The sequence below is a fragment of the Thermobia domestica genome, chromosome 17 (genome assembly GCF_964235325.1).
Source record: "Thermobia domestica chromosome 17, izTheDome1.hap1.1, whole genome shotgun sequence".
In the NCBI taxonomy this organism is placed as follows: domain Eukaryota; kingdom Metazoa; phylum Arthropoda; class Insecta; order Zygentoma; family Lepismatidae; genus Thermobia; species Thermobia domestica.
In genome coordinates, this window is record NC_137470.1 from 146,899,321 (window position 1) to 146,922,569 (window position 23,249).

Consider the following 23,249-nt stretch of genomic DNA (forward strand, 5'->3'; position numbering starts at 1 on the left):
GTGTTGCCGCAACGGAGTGTCTAACAGAACCTTGGAGGGCCGCGGTGGCTCAGTGGTAGAGCGTTCACCTCTGGTGCTTGGAGTCCCGGGTTCGATCCCAGCCCCCGCCAAGTGAACTTTGTGGTGGACAAACACCGTGTGCGTGGGTTTTTTCGGGGTTCTCCCGTTTCCTCCCACTTTCTTCATTCCACCATTTCATTCATCACTCATCATCACCGTCTCCTTTAGCCTAACCGGCATAACCGTGGGACGTAAAACTAAAGATTTTCTAACAGAACCTTGCCACATGCACGCTCATTGTTGTCATTGTTTGTGGCCGTGGATAGTCATCCGTCTCCTTTCTCGTGCGTAACACATGTGTAACAATTGAATTTTTCAATCCATTCGTAGACAATGCGTTGCGGCAAGGCATTGCTCCCATATTGTGCCGAAAGTCCGTATCACTGCTCGTTCTTCCTATTTGCTGCAAACTTCAAATGGAGCGGCCATGATCTATCTGCAACAAAAATAAGACAAAGGAATTAGGATCAAATTTCCATAGCACGACCACAGCAGCATAATAAAATGAATGAGGACAGAGTTCAGTATGAACGATATAAGAATTATGTCAAAATTGCGAATAATTTTTGACTTATCCTCGCCATGCAAAAGGAAAACATATAATACGACATTTGTCATGCATTGTTGCAAATTAAGAATGCTAGAGTGTCACAAACATCTAAATTCTTGTTTGCTCTGAGTAGTAACAACGTAAATGAGACAAAACTGAGCGATGCATATACAAAGTACTTTTGTGTCTAATGTTATGATCATGATACGACGGATTTCGAATGAGCATGTACAAAGTTACAAGGAATTGAAAATTTGACTTATTTAAAAAGCCTTTATTTGAAAAAAAAAGAAGAAGAAAGAAAAGGAAAACTTCTTAGTTAAGTACCTCCTTTCTCTCCTGCTATTCCATTTTTTCTTAGCACCTACATCATAATTGTTGCTTTAGAATACGTATTTGGTGAGACATATTTGAAAAATAAACCTGTACATACGGGTAAAATGATATTACTTGTAAAGTGTTAATTCATTTTATTTTACGTTTCAGGTGACAGAGAAGGCACAGCAACTACGGACTTAAGTGATCTCCTCCCCGAAGACTTGGAAGAGAAGGTCAAAGAAGAGGCGGAAATTTCAATGGGGACAGAGATCGCTCCAGATGACGTCTTGTCTATTCGAGGTTTATGCGATCAGGTATGTTCATATCTTCAGTCAGCTTACAAGGAAAAGGCACACTTTGGTAAGTGAACTTCAGGGTCATTTTTTGCGAGGTGGTAGTGCACATTTAAAGAGTTAATATTACAAACTGGGAGAGCGCAATGGGCAAAAATGACGGAGAAACACCGTCTTAAAGTTTTGTACTCGACACATATACCGTACAACGCGCAAACTTACCAAGTGATGGCGTGGCAGAGTGAGAAGAATCAGCGACTCAAGTGCAAAGGGTCCCGGGTTCGATTCTCGTTCGAGTCAAACTTTTTTTTCTTGTCTTTTGCTTCAACCAATAAAGTAGGCATTTGTAACTATAAGTAAAATATTAATTCACCATAAGTTTATAATGAATAAAACAAAAGAAATTTTCAATCACTTGTAAATTCTTTTGATCCATGTTAACTAGGAACAAAATTTAATCTCTCCCGTAAATATTATTGTTACTACAGTCGTTGTGTAAAAAATGTTCTTGATGCTTCGTTTCTACATCTGTTGACAGTGTGAGAATTACAATCTGCTTTGAGGGGGGAAATCTGCTTTGGTTATAGCAACATCCAGTATTAGCAAAGGGGATTTCCCCCCTCAACTATTTTGTAAATCGCACACTGTCAACAGATGTGGACACAAAGCGTTAAGAACATTTATTACACAACGACTGTCGTCAAGGGCGCCGATCATGGGGGGACGGTGGCCCGTCCCCCCAAGCTCATGTGGGCCCCATGTATTTTTATGAATATGTATTTTCATATGTATTTTTATTGCTACATGTATTTTTTTATGAATGGGCCTCCCCAAATTTACAGAGAAATGGGTGCCGTTGACTGTCGTAACCATAATGTAACTCGGATATTAGTATATTTACTGAATAGATTAAAGTTTCTTGCTAGTTGCTAGTTAACATGGAACATTGAAAGATTTTACAGGTGATTTTAAAATCTATTGTTTTATTCATTATAAACATATGGTGAATTAATATTTTATTTATAGTTACAAATGGTTACTTTATTAGTTGAAGCAAAAAACAGAAAAAAGGATTGACTGAAACGGGAATCGAACCCGGGACCCTTTGCATATGAGTTGCACACTTTACTCACTCTGCCACGCTGTCACTTGATAAATTTGCGCGTCGAACAGTATATGTGGCGAGTAGAAAACGTTTGAAGACAGTTTTTCTCATTTACTTTTGCCCATTGCGCTCTCTCAGTTTGTAATATTCACTCTTTAAATGTGCACTACAACCTCGCAAAAAATGGCCCCGAAGTTCACTTACCAAAGTCTGCCTTCTCCTTGTTAGATCTCTTATTTCTGTAGTAGCAAATTTTGACAGATAACTCGGAGGACTTTTAAGGCTACTGGCAACTAGTTGAAACGGAATTTCAACACCTTACAAATCATACGTTCAGCTCTAGGTTTTGCTTAGTTCCCTGGTTCAATTCCAGCTAATGCCAAGTTGACTTTGTGGTGGACAAACACCGTGTGCGTGGGTTTTCTCGGGGTTCTCCCGTTTTCTCCCACTTTCTTCATTCCACCGATTCATTTCTCATCATCACCTTCCCCTTTAGCCTAGCCGGCTAACCGTGGGACGTAAAACTTAAAGATTTGTAGGGTTTGCTTGGTCTGCTGTATGCTTAGCATGAAATAGGGGGGAAAAAATGTTTTCATTCAGTGTTGGAAAAAAAGATAAGTGAGTTGCGTTTGAAATTGTGAAGCTACGGTAAACTTACAAATTATGGGGATTTAGTATCGAAACCGGTAGAGAGATAAGATTGGATTTAGGAATTAGATTTCTGGACTTTCGGCATCTATAGCCATGTTTGTTCACGTATTAGGGATGATGTCCGTCGGCGAACACACTAGCCGAGGAAAGGGAAGGAAGAAAGTAATCCGGGACCTGTATGTTAAGTACCATCCCGGCACTTGCCTGGTTTGAATGAAGAAAACCCAGGAAAACCTCACTCCAGATGACTGGCCTCAAAAAGATGTTCCCACCGGGAATGGAATCCGGGATCACTAGCACCAAAGACGAGAGCATTAGCGACTGCGCTATGTAGGGCCACTGAAGGATAAGATTGGAGATGGGCCTTGTTCTTTAGGCGCTGAATTCGTACGAAAAGGAAAGTCACCAGCTATTAAAGATTTTGCTCTAATGGCATGAGAACTGTTGCATAATAGCCAAAATAGAGCCTATTTTACCCCTCTTCGCTCGTCTAGTAGCTATTGCGTGCGCGCGCCTTTGGTGAACTGTGTCCCTGATTCAATTCCCTTTGGTGAATTGTTTCCCTGATGCGATTCTATTTGGTCAACGGTTTCTCTTATTCGAATCCCTTTGAACGTTTTTTTCTGATTCGATTCTCTTTGGTGAACGGTTTCCCTGATTCAGTTCCCTTTGGAAAAGCACTGAAATTTGAAGGCATACGATGGTTCGTGTTCGTACCGTAAAGTGTAGATCCAAGTCTCATATAACTTCGGTGCTGAAGGATGCTAAATTTTAACAATCAACGATAGGAGGTTATTGTCGCGACACGGAATTTCGCGTCTTGACATACACAGAGGGGGGGGGGGGGGGAGGAGCCTTTTTTATGGTTTTGTAATTTTCAGTGAAGCCTGTATTTGCTCTTGTAGATTCCAAAGAAGTTAACGAAGGAGCAAAAAGATTTTGATCGAAAACCGAATCGGTTTTTATAGAAAGCGGACTGGTTTAGAAAAATAGCTGTTATAAGTTTCAAAAACTGATTTCAGCTTTTCTTTTCTTTTTTTTTAAAAAAAAAAAGAAAAAAAATGTTTTTGGACTAGATAAGGTAGGCCAAAAATGACGAGGGAGTTACAGCTGTGAATAGCTTTTTTATTCATCATTATGTTTACACGTGGGTGTGCTAACTGTTGCACCATTTGGATTTTATAAGGATTGAGTTGCAAATTAGTTTTCAGAATTCGCCGAAGTGACGTCCTTCTCAGCTCCAGCTGACCACAGTGTCTTCGTGTTGAAGTTCCTACACCCTCATCAACACTGTCGTGCACTCGTTGGAGTTTGTCCTCTGAACGGGCTGACCTTGTTCTCCCGCGTTGTCTTAAGTCGCTTATGGACAGTGTTGACTCCTATTATTAATCATGTGCTAGACAAGGCCCGTATCTGTGAGGCCGATAATGGCGGACACGTACCTGAGATTATATTTCACAGAAAAAAAAAAAAAAAAAACTTGATCTTTAAGTCTGAAATATTAATGGGAAGTAATATATATAAATAACTAGTTGAGAATGCTCCAAGAGCATTGCCAGAACGAACTTAAAAAGAATGGAGAGATGGAGTGGGAGGGATAACTCTCATTGTTCCTAGATGTAAAAGTAAATCTTTTTATCCACACCTTCTTCTCTTTCTCGCAAAAATTAGCAAAATATCATCTCTCTGTGACTTACAGTTCTCGAGGTATAGCTGCTTAAATATTTAGAAATTCGAACTTTTTTGGCCAATATCTGGTGAACGATGGCCAGTAGGCAGTTGATCAGTGGCCACCGGTTATTATTTGGTACCAAAATGTTCACCATCCTCTTAGGTATTGATCAACACTAATATGATCTCTGTGACTTACGGTTCCCGAGATGTGGCTCCTGAAATCTCCCGAAATCGGAACTATCTTTTGGCCAATATCACGGGAACGGTAACTCATAGAGAGATGATATTGGTGTTAATCAATCCCTAATAGAATGTTAAACATTTTCGTACCGATATTAATTGATGGCCACTGTACAACTGGCCACTGGCCAAACCAGTGTTCAGTTGGACAGTGGCCACCGGTTACTATTTGGTACCAAATATTTACCATTCTGTTCGGTATTGATCAACATCATCTTTCTACAACTTATGGTTCCCGAGCTATGACTCCTTAAATATCTAGGAATTGGCCATTTTTGACCAATATCGCGGCCACGTTAAGTCACGGAGAGATAATATTGGTGTTAATCAATACCTAAGAGGATAGTAAACATTTTGGCACCGATATTAATTGGTTGCCATTGACCAAACCAGTGGCCAGTTGGACAGCGTCCACCGGTTACTGTTTGGTACCAAAATATTTACCATCCTTTTAGATATTGATCAACACCAATATGATCTCTCTATGACTTACGGTTCCCAAGATATAGCTCCTTAAATCTCTGGAAGTCGGCCATATTTTGGCCAATATGTCGGGAACGGTAAGAGTGACGCGAAAATTGTAATAACTTTTTCTGATAGTTTTTGATGCTCTATCGAATGCAGGGTTCAAAATTGAAAAAATCGCAAACAACACAGACAGGCACACAGCCATAGAGCATTCAGTAACGAACTTTTTAAGTTCGTTGAAAATGGAAGTGACTATGTTTTTGACTTAACTCCTGAACATCCTGACCGATCTCGATCAAATTTTCAACATAGATGAGGTTCGGGCCTTGGGAGTGTTTTCATCATTTCGCTTTCATGGTACAACGTAGGGATGGCGGAGGATATATATATACATATATCCTAACTATATATAAAACTACATAAACTGACATAATATAAAAGGGTACTTCTGGCTGACGTGGAAAGCTGAAATTTAGCATGATTGTAGCTTTCCGGGACTAACCCATAGGAAAATTACCAAAGGCGAATATTTTTAACTTTAGGGGGGGGGTCTAAAGGGGAGATGAAGGAATTCCCTATGTTATTTAAATGTTCCTTTTTTTGGACCTATAATCTCATATTATTTTAGGTACTTGGAATAAAAACTTGAAATTCGGTATGGTTGAACGTTTTCGTTAGCATTACCTAAGTAAATCACCAAAAATAAAACTTTCCAACAGTAGAGTGGTTTTATGGGAGCTGGAAAATATTTCCCATGTTATTTATATGGGACATCTTCGACACCCCAAAATGTTTAGGCACTTCTGGCAGAATTAGAATGATGAAATTTGGCATGATTGTAGCCTTCCGGGACTAACTCACAAGAAATTTGCCAAAAGTTAACATTTTTACTTCTTAAGGGGTCTAAAATGGGGATGAAGAAATTCCAATGTTATTTAATTGGGCGTTTTCTTGGGATACAAAATGTTATTATTATTATTATTATTATTATTATTATTATTATTATTATTATTATTATTATTTTAGATGATATGTGGGTTTAAGAGGTGCGATGCCGTAAGCTAAGTAAACGAGGGAATCAGGGGGCGAAGCCCCCAGCTGGGCCAAATTCAGGAAATGTTAAGAGCAAATGCAAGAAATTCACTCTTAATGCAAAGGCTGATATATAAGAACGTGAGACGTTAAACTCAAACATTTCATTTCATTTTTCTTTCAACTCAGCCTGGTTTTTCTTTCGCCCACTGTGCTCTGCTTGTTGTTTTTAGAGCACGTCTCTTACCTTATATTTGGTGGTGTGTATTCCTTTTTCCATACCATATTTATCTACTTTTATCCTTGTGACCTTACCACTGAAGACAGAACTAGCTTCTTCCGATACGTCTGGAGAATATTTCGTTTTCCCACGGGAGGATATATTTGTAATTACCAACTTTTTGTTAATTTCATTAATAACGTACTAACTGAACCTGCGCTGTCTACTCAGCGCATCGTTCTCTTATGACCATAAATCTCCTTTCCACTGTGCATGTCTCCTTACTCACACAAGTAAAGGATAGGAGACTCACAAAGGAAGTGAATTGCTATGTATAGATGGTGAAGTAAGTATGTAGAATACTATATCAAGTGGAAATATTTTTTCTTTCTAATAAATCCAAATCCGTCCGAGTACGCCTCAGTGCGTCTCGAGGCCTTTGAAGTTATCAGCATACTATAGGTTTTACCATTCAGATTTAAGCAAAGCGCCTGCAATGTCCGTCAGCCCGACGTACGTAACTTCCTTACTTTTTGCCTAACACCGTAATTTCGGCCTTGAATAGTATTAATTTTATGGGCTCAAAACGGCCCCTAAAATGTTGAATAGAAAAATAACACGTGTTTTTGAATGAGAACTGGAAAATGTACACAAAATTTGGAATCGTCCAGTGAAAACGGCACTTGTGGTTTTCGAGACCTCAGTGTCAAAAGGATTGGAGACAAACATATAAACCTAGCATTTTAATATGTAGATAATGTTGTAGAAATTATCTCTTGCGAAATATTCACAAGAGGTAGTTTACTTTTTGGGGAGTAGTTTTCTACTGTATAAATTTCCTTTGAAAATGCTCTAATTTTGTTCCTGTTACACTAATAAATGTTTCAGTTATAACTGCAGCATAACGTGATTTAGTTTTAAAAGAAAAATTGGAGCGAGAAAGTTTTGTGCGGTGGCCCATATCTTTTATTGTTTTGTTCTGTAGTAACTTTTGAGTTATACTTGGGTACGATCGTTTATTTATTTATCTAATTTATTTATTTTTCATTATTACTGTTTTGTGTTGCAGGTGATCAAGTGGACAGGATTTCGCGTCCAGCTTAATGAATATATTAAGTCTAGAATGATGACAATCGCACCAAACCTATCCATTCTTGTCGGTGAGCTGGTTGGAGCGCGACTGATGTCCCATGCAGGTAAATAATAATGCATATTCTATCTGTGAACGCCCGTGATATCGGCCAATATTTTATGAAGAAGAGTTAAATTCTGTAATTAAAAATAGTTACTTAAAGACAATAATTGATGAATTTTTAATCCAATTGTTAAGGAGATAAATGGGACACTTCGTTCGTTGATTGCGCCTGTGAGAATTTTTCCTGTGCGATTTCAACCACTTATTCGTTGGCCTTATGCACCAGGTTAAGTCACTCATATGACGATGATCTAATTACTTTTTGAACACATTTTCCACTTTCGGTGCAAGGATTCTAAATTTGAATAGAATCATTTGATAAATTATTTGTTTGTTCAGAAATTTTTTCGGCGATTTCTTTGTCATAATTGTAGATTTAACGACTTTTCTAAAAAGAGTTTAACATCCCACAGTTATGCACCGAAGTTAGGGAAACGTTGATGATGATAATGGTGAAATGACGAAAGTGAGATAAAATGGGAGAACCACGGGAAAATCCACGAAACGCTGTTTGTCGATCACTAAATTCACTTGGCGATAGCTAGGATCGAACCAGGGTTCCACACCCCAGAGTTCAACGCTCTACAACTGAGCTGCAGGTGCCCTTAAGGAAACTGCTATAAGCACTTTCAATGCACCAACAGTTTGAGAGTCTCTTTTAGGCGCTGCTTCTTTTCTTGATTTCACTCACAGGCAGAACTTTCTTAATATGAAGTTTAAGGTCCCATGATTATGCTCCGAGGCTGTGGGAGACTGGTGACAGGGTTCATATAGACCTTGATAGATAGGAAAATTCAGGAAGGTGCTTAAAAATTTGCCGAGTGTCAGGAAAATTGATACTATTTCACAGAAGAGACGGGAATTTTTGTTTTACTTTAATTCTGTAGTAGTCGGTATTTATAATTAAAATTGAATGTACAGTCAACTTGTTAATTTAATATTATTATTTCATTATTATATTTTGTAATAATAATTTTATATTATGTTCACAGTATAAGTACAAATAAGTGATTCCATTTACTCACTTGCTGGCTAGGTTTGTCAGTTGTAGATAATAAAAGAGATTTGCCAAATTATATTTGTTTATGTTTGGGTGTACTCAGAATATCGAAGTGTTAAAGGTATCTTTAGCGTATAATTATTGTGTGGTACCAGTGTTTTTTATTGTATTCCAACTATACGAGGGAGTATCAGAAACTAAGGTTACAAGGCCGATATTTCTGGAGTGTCGTCTGTTATAGTGGAATGAGAAGTGTGTGGTAATTTTAATACATGGAGTTGGCAACTGTGCAGAGTTTCAACCACCCACCACCTACGGCGCTAGTGTCCATAATCACAAATGACGGCTCGTTGGAAAACGTCCTGCGTAGAAGTCCATTCAGTTATTCGATTTCTGTGAGCGAAACATGTAGCCACGACTGAAATTCACCGGCAGCTAGTAGAGGTTTACGGAGAGACTGTAATGTCTCGTCAGCATGTCGCAGAATGGTGTCGAAAGTTTGCGGTTGGTACAGAAAATGTCACCGACGAGGAGTGCAGTGGCTAGCCCAGGACGGTATCAACAGATTTGAATACAGCTGGAACATCATCGACTACTCTTCCTACAGCCCAGACCTCGCTTCAAGCGACTTTCACCTGTTCTTGTACTTGAAGGTGCACCTTGGAAGCGTCGCTTTGCTTCAGACCAGGAAGTGAAATACATCGTGACCACGTGGCTGAACACGCAAGGACAGGATTTTTACCAGGAGGGAATATTCAAACTTATCTCATGATGCAACAAGTGTCTCAAACCGATATGGAGACTATGTCGAAAAATAACATAATGTACGTGTATGTACACTCATGTCCAAAATTACTGTCGCATGTCTATAAATATGATGTTGTAGGAATATAATTTAATAAGGAATTCGCCCGGTATTTCTTATAATGTTAGTATGTGTATAATCGGCAAAGACACGTATGTGGCAAATTTCATGTCGAAAGAGCAGTAAATAAGAACAATAAAACGAAAATAAAACTTTCTTGTCCATTTAGCAACATTTTGTTTTACTCATGCTAATTTTCGTATTTATAATTCTTTTCCTATGAAATTTAGCACAAATATACATTTCCCAATTATACACATAGTAACAGTATTAAAAGTACCCTTCAAAGTCATTATCAAATTATATTCTTACAAGTAGACAGTTATAGATATGCTACAGTCATTTTGGACATGAGTGTACGTTTCACTGCAGGCTTTGTAACCTTACTTTCTGATCACCCGTCGTTATTGATGGGCGAAGAAAGTATTTTTAATTTGCGCGTACATAAAAAAAGATATATTTTGAGGAGCATTAGTCGTAGGATGTATAAAGGATAGTGCTCAAGTGTATAACCTGCAATATGACGAAACTTATCGTGCGTGTTACCAGATCGCTTGTATTTCCTCCTCAGTTAAATATCAATTTCAGAAACTTCATAGGAGAGGACGGTGCCTCAATAGTAGAACTTACCTCTGGTGTGCGGGAATACTTGGTTTCATCTCAGGACATAGAAGTTTGTACTGGACAATATCATATCCGTTGATTTTCTTTTTCGGGATTCTCCCGTTTTCTATTAATACCACATTATAATTGCTCCAGTTCTTTCACATATCACTTCCATTAGTCATCCGTTTCCTTTAGCGTACAGAATATAATCGTCAGAACTAAAACTATAGATTTCATTGCAATAGTTCATTATTATTATTATTATTATTATTATTATTATTATTATTATATTGTACAAGGTGCCAGAAGGATAGTAGGTTTTATTTTTAAACAGTGACCTGTATGTGAAAGAGAGAAAACATGTGCACATTTACATAAATTACTGGTAAGTCCAAAACTAGAATTTGGTTCGGTGATATGGAACATTGTTTCTAAAACTTTGACAAACAAGATAGAATTTGTGGAAAAAATGCTTTTATTCGACTACTATGTTTTAAGATGAATCTGAGCTACTATTCACATACATAGCTATTATTGTTGGAGTGTCTTACGAATAGAAGAAAAAATTATGTCAAAGTATGCATAAAAGAAAAAAAAAATCTAGATAATAATTATATCAGTGAATACTGTTTTACGAAATATAGGTTTTAAAGTAGCAAATCATAAGATAAGAAATAGCACGATTTTAGTTCATCTGAATTGGAAATGTCTTCTTTTAAGATCGACAGATTCTTTAAGCACATTAATTTAGACTTTCTTTATTAAGCAAGTGAAAACTTTATGAGATCTGAGTGATATTTTTTCAACAATGACGTTTAGAAACATTAAGCTAAAATGTAATTTTAAGACTCTTGTTGTTAGCTTTTCTTTGTTTTAGGTAGATAGAGAACTTGACAATTTTACAGCGTTGATAAGGAATTATTTCTGCTTAATTGACTTTTATCTACACTGTGTTTTATATTAGTGCTTCTCTTTTTACTGATTTATTATTTATTATTGCTATTATTCCATCGTAATGTAGTGCTCTGATACGAAACAATGTGCTGTATTTTTGCCAACAAGCTGTTCGCGGGGGGGGGGGGGGGGCAGTTGATAGAGAATAAATGTTATGGAAGGCTAGGCCATCTCTACAGGAACTGAGCAACCATAACTTCATTACAGAGATAAGTAAGTTGCACGCAGCATTAAAATTTCCCTGATGTGAAGGAAATTTCACTTGTTATAATACTAGAACGCCAGTTCACCTTTTCATTTCACTAGTTGTTATACAGGGTGTGCATAATATGCATATGATGTTTCAAAGACTGCGGTACAGAAACTAGCAACATAACTTGAACAAATGCATTACTCTCGTACCTTTCCTTACAAGAATTTTAGTCTCTGTTGTCCATGACATGCTCCACCAATTCATCATCCAAATAGATACATGCCTGGAGACGAAGAAAAACATTGTCAGAAGCAGCTTGACAGACGAGTACTGGTGTGGAACTCTTTTGATATCTTCCCGTAGTTAGGCCAAATTGCGTATGTGATGTTGACACACTTTGTCCTTTAAAACACCCCATAAGAAAGATTCAAGTGGTATTAAATCGGGAGATCGAGCTGGCCACTCCATAGACTCACGTCGACCGATACAGCGATTCGGAAATGTTCCTTTCAGCCAATCCATACTGTTGGGCATACACTAACTGTCCTAAGTCCAGTGACCTTTATGCCCATTTTCAAGCTACACAGTGTTACCATATCGAAACTTTTTGTCCAGAATTACAAATACTACAATCAAACAGCATATACATAATTATGGGTCACCCTGTATTATTTATTATAGACTTCTCATATTATTTATTATTTTATACATATCTTATTTTTTATTTTTATTCCGTAGGTTCCTTGATCAACTTAGCCAAACACCCTGCATCTACAGTTCAAATTTTGGGAGCCGAGAAGGCTTTGTTCCGAGCTTTGAAGACAAAACGTGATACTCCCAAGTATGGTCTAATCTACCACGCGAATATTGTCAGTCAGACAAGTATACGAAATAAAGGAAAGGTAATATAGGAAACTTTTTTTTTTTTTTTTAATTTTTATCTAAAATAGATAGTTTGGATTTTCAATTTGCAATGGATAATTCAGATGAGTGTAAAGGTTTGAATATTACCAGTAGGTGGCACCACGTGCCTCTACCCTTCCAATGCATTTTGAAGAAAGCAAAAATATTCAAAATAATTCAATTAAAGTCAAGAAATGAATATTCTACCAATAGATGGCACCATGTGCCTTCTATCTTTTCAATGGATCTTGTAAGGAGAGAAAGTATTTGAAATAATTCAAACAAATTGATATTCGCATGTAGAATCTACAAAAGAATTGATAATCTGATGCTAGGTTTTGACAATATCCTCTTAACATTTTCCAGGCGTCGCGTATGTTGGCCGCCAAAGCAGCTCTTGCCACGAGAGTAGATGCCCTTGGTGAACATGTCACGATGGACCTTGGTATAGATCATCGAGAGAGGCTTGTGGCACGACTAGCCGCTTTGGAAGAGGGGGCTTCGAAGCGAATCAGTGGAACAGCCAAAGCTAAAGCCAAATTTGAGAAATACTATACGAAAAGGTTAGTATGTTCATTTTAATGATTTTGTAATCAATAGAATTGGATGCATGCAAAAATTCTACTCGTTTTCGAAGGTCGCTGTGTAGTAGAGTACCGATCTCTCAAATTCCGCTGCCAGTGCATGATTCAGTGGACATGCAATCGGGGAACCTCAGAGCAGCAACAGGCAGTGAATGCGAACGAGGAGCTCTTACGGGATAGAGTAGCATGAGAGTGAAACAGATACTGAATTACTTTTTGAATTCGATCAAGGCAGTACTTCGGCCTCAGCCTGTCGCATCCCTTGATGGGGTACATATAGTTGACGTTAGCATATATCGTAGCTAAACCCTGTTCGGCCTAAGCTCTAAACTGCGACAAACAAAGCCACGTGAAACTAAATCTCGGTGATGTGCTGTTGGCGTACAGACTCTTGTACTCCTCCGCAAAATAGTTCAAATGATTTGATTATTACTTTTACTATGAAGCTCCATATGAAACCGCTACATTATTATAAATGACAAAAATATAGTACGTATTATCTAATAATACTGCCATCAAGAGTGGTTTATGAAACAATAGAAATAAACACTAAGCATGCGCAGTAATTATGGCGCCAATTCAACTGTGAAGGCGTATTCTGCTTTTAAGTCTGAAAGATGTCTCACATGAATCCCGGTTCGGCGAGTGTTGTGGTGAAACACCAACAAGGGAAACCTTTACTAAGCAACAATTGCTTACCAGCTAAATTTAAATCTTTTTTTTTTTTTTTTTTAATCTTTCAAGTTTTTTTCTTTCTTTTCTGCTGCTGCCCTAAGTATCTGGACAACACGAGACATTATTTTCAAAATGCACGTGTATTATTTGCTCCTCCCCGTGGAGAGTAGGAGTGATACATCACTAGCTAATCGTATTTGTGACAAGCGGAAGGACACAAATATTTTATTTATTGGAGTTTAGAGCTTACGCTGAACAGGAAATAGTTTCTAAAAATCAGTGCAGAGACAGAAGCTATGAAGCTCAATCACAGTCTGTACGTCCAGTAGTGTTCTCCGAAGAGGATTTTGACAAAGCCATGAGAAATAACCCGAAGCCAACCGTAGCGGAATGACCGGGCATCATACCTGGACACAGTACACAAACAGTCAAAAGACTATCCATAGAGCTGGATTTCACCACAAAGTTCGGTCGTTGAGTTCCACAACAGCTGTGTGCAATTCGACGAGAAGTGTGTCGCGCGCGATGCTTTCCCTAGCTTTATGGACAAAACTGATCAATTCTTTTTATGGATTGTTAGGGGTGAGGAGAAGTAAGTTATATACCGGACCGTAAAGTGTCGGAGGACTGTGTCGTGTGTCTGAACAGCTGCCTTCGATATCCAAAGCAGAACTTTATTCCAAGAAAATTTTATTCGGGTTGGGATATGAAATATGAATAAATAGGCACGTAGACCTGGGATTGGTTCTCGGTGGGAGAGCGTAAAAAAAAATTAATTTTATAATTGTTCACTTTCATTAATCAACCATCTCCTTTAGCCAATAGCATAAACGTGGGTCGTTAAACTTAATAATAATAATAATAATAATAATAATTCGCTGGGAAGTCCCAGATTTTAATCAAACCATTGTTACCACCTTCTACAGTAAACAACTGGAGAGACTGCGAACTGCATTGCGTTCAAAGCGGCCAGATCTCATCAATCGCTATTCATCCACCACGATATCGCCAGGCCATATATTGGTGTCATTACACATCAAAAATGAATGGACTTTAGTTAGGAAGTTGTATCCACCAGTTACTGTCGCGACTGAGCTCTACAGACTGTCGCCTGTTTGGCTTGTTACAGAACTCTTTCGCTCAGAAAATCTTGGACGTCGAGGTTGTGAAAAAAACTTACAACAACTTTCGGGCCCTTAAACTCTGGACTTTATCGACATAGGATTCACCTCAAACCAAAGAGAGGGCGTAGATTGCTGTGGCGATTATACGTAGTTCATTACAATTTGTGTTATTGTCACGAATATCTGCATACCAAAGAACAGGGAGAATTTTTGCATGTACCTAATCATCTTGTATATAAAATTGAAATGCATGTATGTACGCTGTTCGTTTTTTTTTTTTTTTTTTTTTAACCTCTTTCCAGGTACAAACGTCTGAATTCTTCACTGGATGAAACTTGATTACGTAGTTGTGATATGAATGTGGAGGACGAAACACTTTGATTTTAAAGTTTATGCGTTTCAAACAACATATTTCAACTTGTAACGTGGTATAGGTGTACGTGTAAAATGATATGCGGTGCAATTTTCAAAATTATCAACCTCGTATTCCCATCCTTCGACTTCATAGATTGTCCTGTTATCTACTTATAGATAGAAGTGGCAACAAACTTCTTTGAAAGCTACGTTTGTTTTTTACATTGATTATTTATATTCTTAAATTTCTGCTCAATGTAAGGATGACTACGAGATTAACCCTACCTACAATGAATAACATTTAACGATATAACCTATGACAGTCATTAGTAAGTAAAGAAGTTACGTTTCTTATAACGTCTAAACTGATTACTTTGAAAGAACTTGGAACACTACAGTAGTAAGATATCCTGTTCCCCTATCTTCTTATTGTTTGAACCACCAAAAAAAGTTTTCGCACTCCGAATTGATCGTGTTTCACAATTGACATAGTATGCTTGACAATCCAATGACTATTTTGCATGATGTCTTAGTCGAATCGTTAACTAATGTACATGTTATGCATGTATATAATGTGAAAGACAGGCATTATTCTTAATTTTTACATTAGATGAAACTAGCGTCAATTAGGCGCTTCGCTGGGTTAAAATAACAAAAAAGTAGTAATATGTTCCGTTAGTCAGTCAGTTTTTACTATTACTGAAGCGCACACAAATCGATAGAAACAGAAAATATAATGAAAAATCAAAAAAACAATAAGTAATCTATATAAATAAAAGTTAGATATTACCATTGTGGGCTGAATTTGGATTTAAACGGCATCGAAGTGTCACTGTTCATCTCAGCGATCCCGAAAACTATGGATTCGACACAAATATCGGTCATTTTCGATCATTTTTTATATATCTCCTTCCTTTCTCAAGTTGCGGGGTTGAATTTGGATCTAAACGGAATCGGAAGTGCCACTAGCGATCATAAGAGCTCAACTGAACTCTCCTAATCGGAGTCAAACTTGACATTGATAATACCAGCTACACAAGTGTGTGAAACATAGTATGCGGGCTTTCATTCATAAGTTATGCACAAACGTCTATAATCCAGATGGTATAACGTCCCGCGCTTGGACCCGCCCGGCACGAAGAGGGTAGCCAATCATCCCTAACCGTCTATTGCGCTCATCGAGCCGCGAGTAACCAAGCTAGACACTCCCCATAAACGTCACTACTTTTCGCGGGGCGTCAACGACATTGTACCTTCCGTATTATAAATCAATACACTGGGCACAATAAAACCGTAATAAATACTGATTATATAACAGTCAAAGATCAAGATAAGTCTTGGACAGGAAAAGTTAGTTTTTTTTTCTTTCTTTCTTTTTTCGACTATGAGTATTTCACATGTCAGCTTGGTCCATTTCACTGTTAACGGATGAGCCAAGCAATTGTGTTACTTCCGGTGACACCGAAAGTGCAAGACTCCAAAAGTTATTGCCGCTAGATAAAGAAAGCATAGGGCAGTGTACGATTCACATTTATGTTCATGCAAGATGATTTCTAACGTTTAGGAATTTTAGGCGAAAATTAGTAATACATTTTTTCTTTCGTTATAACGTTTATAGATACAAACAAAACATAAACTTTGTAAGTTTCTTATTTAACAGATTTATTTGGAGTCCAGTAGAGACAGATTAAACCGAGACCACGTCATGGTTGTCCCATCCATTCATAACAAAAATTTTAAAATTTCTCCGTTTCAACGGTCGTCAAACTAAACACCAACATTTAATAGTTAGCTTTTGTGGTTAGCCAGCTGTCTCTATACTCGACTTACTATCAGTTAAAGCACTTTCAAATATTTCTTTTGTGTTGACAAATTATTCGAACCTAATTGGACAACGTCCTCGACGTTACACTTTTTAGGAAAGTGTACATTGTTTTCTCTACGAGGTTGTATTTTGCACTGTAAAAAGTCGTACATTACTACCCGTAGGAAGTTGTACTCCTCATCCTCTATGAAGTTGTACTTCGCACTCTGTAGGAAGCTTTCTCTTCGTACTCTGTAGGAAGTTGTTTTTTTTTCCGCACTCTGTAGTAAGTTGTTCTTCGCACTGTGTAGGAAGTTGTTCTTCACACACTGTAGGAAGTTGCACTTCACACTCTGTACGAAGTCGTACTTCGCACTTTGTAGGAAGTTGTTGTTCTCACACTGTAGGAAGTTGCACTTCACACTCTGTACGAAGTCGTACTTCGCACTTTGTAGGAAGTTGTTCTTCACACACTGTAGGAAGTTGCACTTCACACTCTGTACGAAGTCGTACTTCGCACTTCGTAGGAAGTTGTTCTTCACACACTGTAGGAAGTTGCACTTTGCACGAAGTCGTACTTCGCACTTTGTAGGAAGTTGTTCTTCACACACTGTAGGAAGTTGCACTTCGCACTCTGTACGAAGTCGTACTTCGCAATCCGCAGGCAGTTGTAGTTCACACTCCGCAGGCAGTTGTTCTTCGCACTCCGCAGGAAGTTGCACTTCGCACTCTGTACGAAGTCGTACTTCGCACTTTGTAGGAAGTTGTTCTTCACACACTGTAGGAAGTTGCACTTCGCACTCTGTACGAAGTCGTACTTCGCAATCCGCAGGCAGTTGTAGTTCACACTCCGCAGGCAGTTGTTCTTCGCACTCCGCAGGAAGTTGCACTTCGCACTCTGTACGAAGTCGTACTTCGCAATCTGTAGGAAGTTGTACGTCGCTGTCTCGGTTATATCAATAAGAAACCTGAAAATTATCAAGGAAAATAATGAAATTTTTAAAATCGATTTGTACGTGCATCTTGATTTAGTTCACAATAATTTAATGTTAGTTTTGTCAAGTTTACCTTACAAGGAGACAGGTTGCGGCTTTGGGACCTTTTCGGCACATCCTGTATTGAGAACGGAAAAGGGTTATATCTTTTAATAAACATTTTTATGTTGTGCGTTACATTGTTATTCCTTCTTTCTTTGAAAATAGATTTATTCATTTCCGCTGCTACGAAATGGTGTTTGTTTCAGTTTTTGATAAGTTTTATGTGTTACCAGCTAACGATTTTGAAGTAGAGCTTACTCTTGAAGTCAGTGCTGCAAACATATTACTTTATAACTTATAGATTATGCATATACTAGTTAAAATTCATTCATGGTGGAACATGAACATTTTAAAGAAAAATTGACAAACGTAAATTGCATAACAGGAAGCTATTGCATAATTGTTTCGACGGTTCTTACTGCTGTCTCGATCAGGAAAACTGAGTCACTCAATACACGTGATTCACTTCGTAAGAAGACATTTTGCACTTTAGTGGTCAACGCTAGAAAATGTGTACATTAATTAATTAAAGAAGCACGGACGCATTAATTGCTGAATCGAAGTACGGTTGTAGCTAAGCTTATTGCAATTTGTAGGTGTCTTGTGAGTCTAAATCTAGGCATGAGGATTCACACATCTGTATCAGTTTGTTTAGCGCAGCGAGATCTATCGACTTGTACACATTTCATCTTTGGACATTCTTACCCCCGCCCCCCCTCCATTAAATTGTAATTCCTAACTATATAGAAAACTACATGAACTGACAGAAATTAAATGGGTACTTCCGGTTGACATGGAAAGTTGAAATTTGGTATCATTGTAGCTTTCCGGAACTAACTCACAGGAAAATTGCCAAAAGTGAATATTTTTAATTTTTAGGGGGTCTAAAAGAGGTTTGAAGAAATTCCCCATGTTACTTAAATGGACCTTTTTTTGGACTTATCTGATATTTTAGGTACCTGGAATTGGAATACAAACGTGAAATTCGGTATGCTTATACGTTTTTGTTATTGTTACCTAAATAAATCAGCAAAAGTAAAAATTTCCAACTTTTACAGTGGTTTTATGGAGGACTGAAAAATCTTTCCCATGTTATTTATATGGGACGTCTTCTACACCTCAAAATGTTTAGGCACTTGTGGCAGGGTTAGAATGATGACATTTGGCATGATTGTAGCCTTCCGGGACTAACCTATAGGAAAATTGCCAAAAGTGAATATTTTTATTTTTTTAGGGGTCTAAAGGGGGATGAAGAAATCCCCATGTTATTTAAATAGGCGTTTTTTGGGGATACAAAATCTTATCTTTTAGATAGTTGAAATAGGAAAAGAAACTTGAAATTCGTTAGAATTGTGGGTTTAAGGGGTGCGAGGCCGTAGACCGAACAAAGGGGTGGGGGCGAAGCCCCCAGCTGAGAAAATTCAGTAAATACAAAGAACAAATGCACGAAATTCACTGTTGATACAAAGGCTGATATGTAAGAGATGCGAAATCGTAGGCTGAGGAAACGCGGGGGACCTGGGGGCGGAGCCCCCCAGCTAACCCATTAACCGCCAAAACTCATGTATCATTGCTAATTTATTAAAATGTGTTTATTCATAATTGTTTGAGGTATAAAGACGCAAAATTAGTGTTAAAATAGAGATAGCCCATATAGTTCAGGAAATACAGTCCGTCCCATTTTTGGGACAATGGCAGAATACGTAAGCATTTTATATTTGCATTTCACAAAGGTCTTTGAAATTCGGGAGTTTATCAAATTGTTCCAAATGAATACACACTTACACACTTGATTCTTTTTACATATATGTAACTCAGAATTACTTTATTGTTATCCTACAGCAGTTTGTACACTTATATTTATGCATTTGTTAGTTCATCTCTATACTTTGAAAATTATATGGGATTACACGAAAACCATCTTTATAAATTATAAAACATTACTCACTTCACTAATTCCCATGAGCAACAATGTTTTTCTACAATTTATGTGTGAAATGAGTCAAAGCATTTGTCATGCAGTCCTACGTTACATCGTTCCGTCCTCAATTCTACCGGAGTTGTCGATCAATTCCAAGGTACCAGCCATATCACTAACAGCACTTTCCAATAAAAGAGTTCTCTGGTATCTCTTCCTCGTCGATAAATTCATCTGGTTCTGGAGGTATGATTGCAACTTCCACATCTTCGTGGTCGACCTCATCACTATCGTACTTTTCTAATAAATTCACTATTTCACCCACTGTGAGGGCAGGCTTATACAATGTCATAGTGTTCTACAAAATGCAACCTTCGTTACTTACCACCAGCACCTAATCTTCAGAACTACCAATATTCCACCCGAGACTGAACTATAACTTACATAGGAAATAATACTTACGTAACCAGCCAATGTCCCAATTTTGGGACGCTAGAAATAAATATATGAGAAATTTAACTAAATGCTTTTATGTTGCATAGCAGACTATCATATTACTTTGAGATACATATTGTCACAGAACAAACTTTATTTTATTGAATATGCGGTTCAAATATTACGCAAAAATGAAAAAAAAAAAAATGCACGGTTGAAAATTGCAAATTTGACATAATGTCGCTCCATCTCTTGGCCATCGTATTATTAAAAGTTTGCAAGTAACTTCTGTATCATACAGTAGAGACTCTAAACAAATGGAAGGAAGTGAAATATCGAAAGAATATCTTTGCAAACACTTTCAAAAATTAATCAAAAGCACCGTCCCAAAAAAGGGACAATGGCTGATAATGGGCTAACTAAAGGCTAGTCTATATTATAAAATTGAAAGTGATTATGTTTGTGACTCTTAATTTCTTAAACCACCCGACCGATCTCGATCAGATTTTCAATATAGATGAGGTTAGGACGGTAAAACTTAGGTAGGGGGAGGAGGTGGAGTTATATATAAAAAAAAAAAAAAGAATTAAAACTTAATAACTCCTGAAGCAAACGACCAATCTCGATCAAGTTTTTAACATAGATGAGGCTCAAGCCTGGTATGTGTTTTGTCATTTCACTTTGACGGAGCAGCGTAGGGGAGGAGAAGGGAAGATGTATAACAATCATTATAAATAAAAATAAGAGACTAGTTCTGTGATTTAATAACTCTTAAACCACCCAACCGATCTCAATCAAATTTCCAATATAGATGAGGTTCGGAACTAGAAAGTTTTTGTATAATTTCACTCTGATGGTAGAACCAAGGGTTGGGGGAGGGGCGGGGAGAGATATATATGAAAATGAATAAAACTTAATAACTCTTGGACCACCGTCCGATCTCGATCAAATTTTCAACATGTATGAGCTTCTGGCCTAAACGATTTTTATAATTTTACGTTGACGGTGCAACTTACGGTAGTTGAGGGGAGAGACATTTAAAAATGATGGAAAATTACAAATATTAGTGTCGAATCCATAGTTTTCGGAGTCGCTAAGATGAACAGTGACATTTCCCGACCCCGTTTAAATCCAAATTCAGCACCGCAACTTGGGAAGGGGGAGGAAGGAGGTATATAAAAATGATCCAAAATGACCATAATCAATGTCGAATCCTTTCCTTTTTGGCTCACTGAGATAAATAGTGACGCTTCCGATGCCGGAATTCGCAACATGGGTAAGGGAGAGGGGATATACAGGGTGGTTCAGTAATGTTGGACAACCCTGAATAAATCGGAAACCAGAAGAGATATTAGCAAGAATGTGGTGGATCCAGATACTTGTGGAAGGGGGACGTCTTTTGAAGTACCACACAATGTTACCAGGTCAACAGTGTTGCCACCACAGTACAAAGTTGTATTTTTTTAAATGGAACATATAGAAGTTTATGCCATCAAAAGAATAAGTACAGAATGTGAGTACCAACAAGCGAAACCGAATCTGTCAGTGTTGCCAAATAAGGAAGTTATAAAGCTTCAAAGATCAAGAAATTAAAAGTGTCCGTAGAGCAAAACTAGCGAAAGGGCAAGAAAAATAATACTACGGAATGAAAAGGAGTAACCGAAAGAGTAAACCAGATAACGCACAGCATCCAGTGAGTAACAGGGTTGCCACAGCAAAGGGGAAAAATTGAAAATTTTGAAGTTGCCATAGGAGGAAAAGTGCCCATATGACGTAATGCTGGAAACACCATAGAAAGTCTATGTAAGGTTCAGGAATCCTAATAGCGTTTGTTCGAAAGCGATATCTCTAACCGTTCCCGAGATACACCAAAGGTGTTCGGGGTTTGCAACACTGCATAGTAATTCCCTCGCCCTCCAAACTACAGGAACGAATAATGAAAATGGCACGCCCAACAAAATGTAAGAACTACACGGGTCTAATCGTAAAATAGAAGGCAATGATACCTTTATGTTTACAAGAACATATGATGAAGTGTGGGATTTTCCCCGTAACTCGTACGGGACACGGAGACGACATTGTCACGCAACGTACGTGACAATATACACATTATGGTACACTAATACTATACTCTCTCCTTTAGATCCCCTAAAAATTAAAAATATTCACTTTTGGCAAAAATAAAAAATTCCAACTTTAGAGTGGTTTTATAAGGAACTGAAAAATCTTTCCCATGTTATTTATATGGAACACCTTTTATATTTTTAATTTTTAGGGGATCTAAAGGAGAGGTGAAGAAATTCCCCATGTAATTAAAAGGGCCTTTTTTTTGACCTATAATCTCATATTTTAGGTACTTGGAATTGAAATAAAAACTTAAAATTCGGTATGCTTATACGTTTTCGGTAGCGTTAACTAAGTAATTCGCCAAAATCAAAAATTTCCAAATGTAGAGTGGTTTTATGGGAAACTGAAAAAACTTTCCCATGTTATTTATATTGGACATCTTCTACACCCCAAAATGTTTAGACTTGCGGCAGGACTAGAATGATGAAATTTCGTAAGAGTGTAGCCTTCCGGGACTAAAGTACAGAAAAATTGCCAAAAGTGAATATTTTTAGTTTTAAAGGGGTCTAAAGGGGGAATGAAGAAATTCCCATGTTATTTAAATGGGCGTTTTCTTAGGATAAAAAATCTTATCTTTTAGATAGTTGAAATAGGAAAAAAACTTGAAATTTGGTAGAATTGTGGATTTAAGAGGTGCGAGGCCGTAGACCTAGTAAACGTAAGGATCTAGGGGCGAAGCCCCCAGCTGTGCCAAATTCAGGAGATGTGAATAAAGAGCAAATGCACAAAATTCACTCTTCGTTGCAAAGGCTGATACCTAAGAGATGGAGGCCGTAGGCCGAGCAAACGCGGGGGCATATACATATACAAAATCATTACATAAATTCCATCTTTTGGACAAAACATACTCTAAGTACGCTCAAA

General features: G+C 37.7%; 1 protein-coding gene across 2 annotated transcripts in view; it reads left to right on the forward strand.

Moving 5' to 3' along the window:
• The window catches only part of LOC145674393 (nucleolar protein 58-like), a 137,227-nt gene that overhangs the window by 35,910 nt on the left and 78,068 nt on the right, over window positions 1-23,249 (forward strand). For both annotated transcript variants that reach the window (XM_081744387.1, XM_081744385.1), the window contains exons 5-8: window positions 1,097-1,242; window positions 7,681-7,807; window positions 12,163-12,326; window positions 12,694-12,890. In XM_081744387.1, coding sequence (XP_081600513.1) covers window positions 1,097-1,242; window positions 7,681-7,807; window positions 12,163-12,326; window positions 12,694-12,890 — 634 coding nt within the window. The remainder of the gene's footprint in view (window positions 1-1,096; window positions 1,243-7,680; window positions 7,808-12,162; window positions 12,327-12,693; window positions 12,891-23,249) is intronic.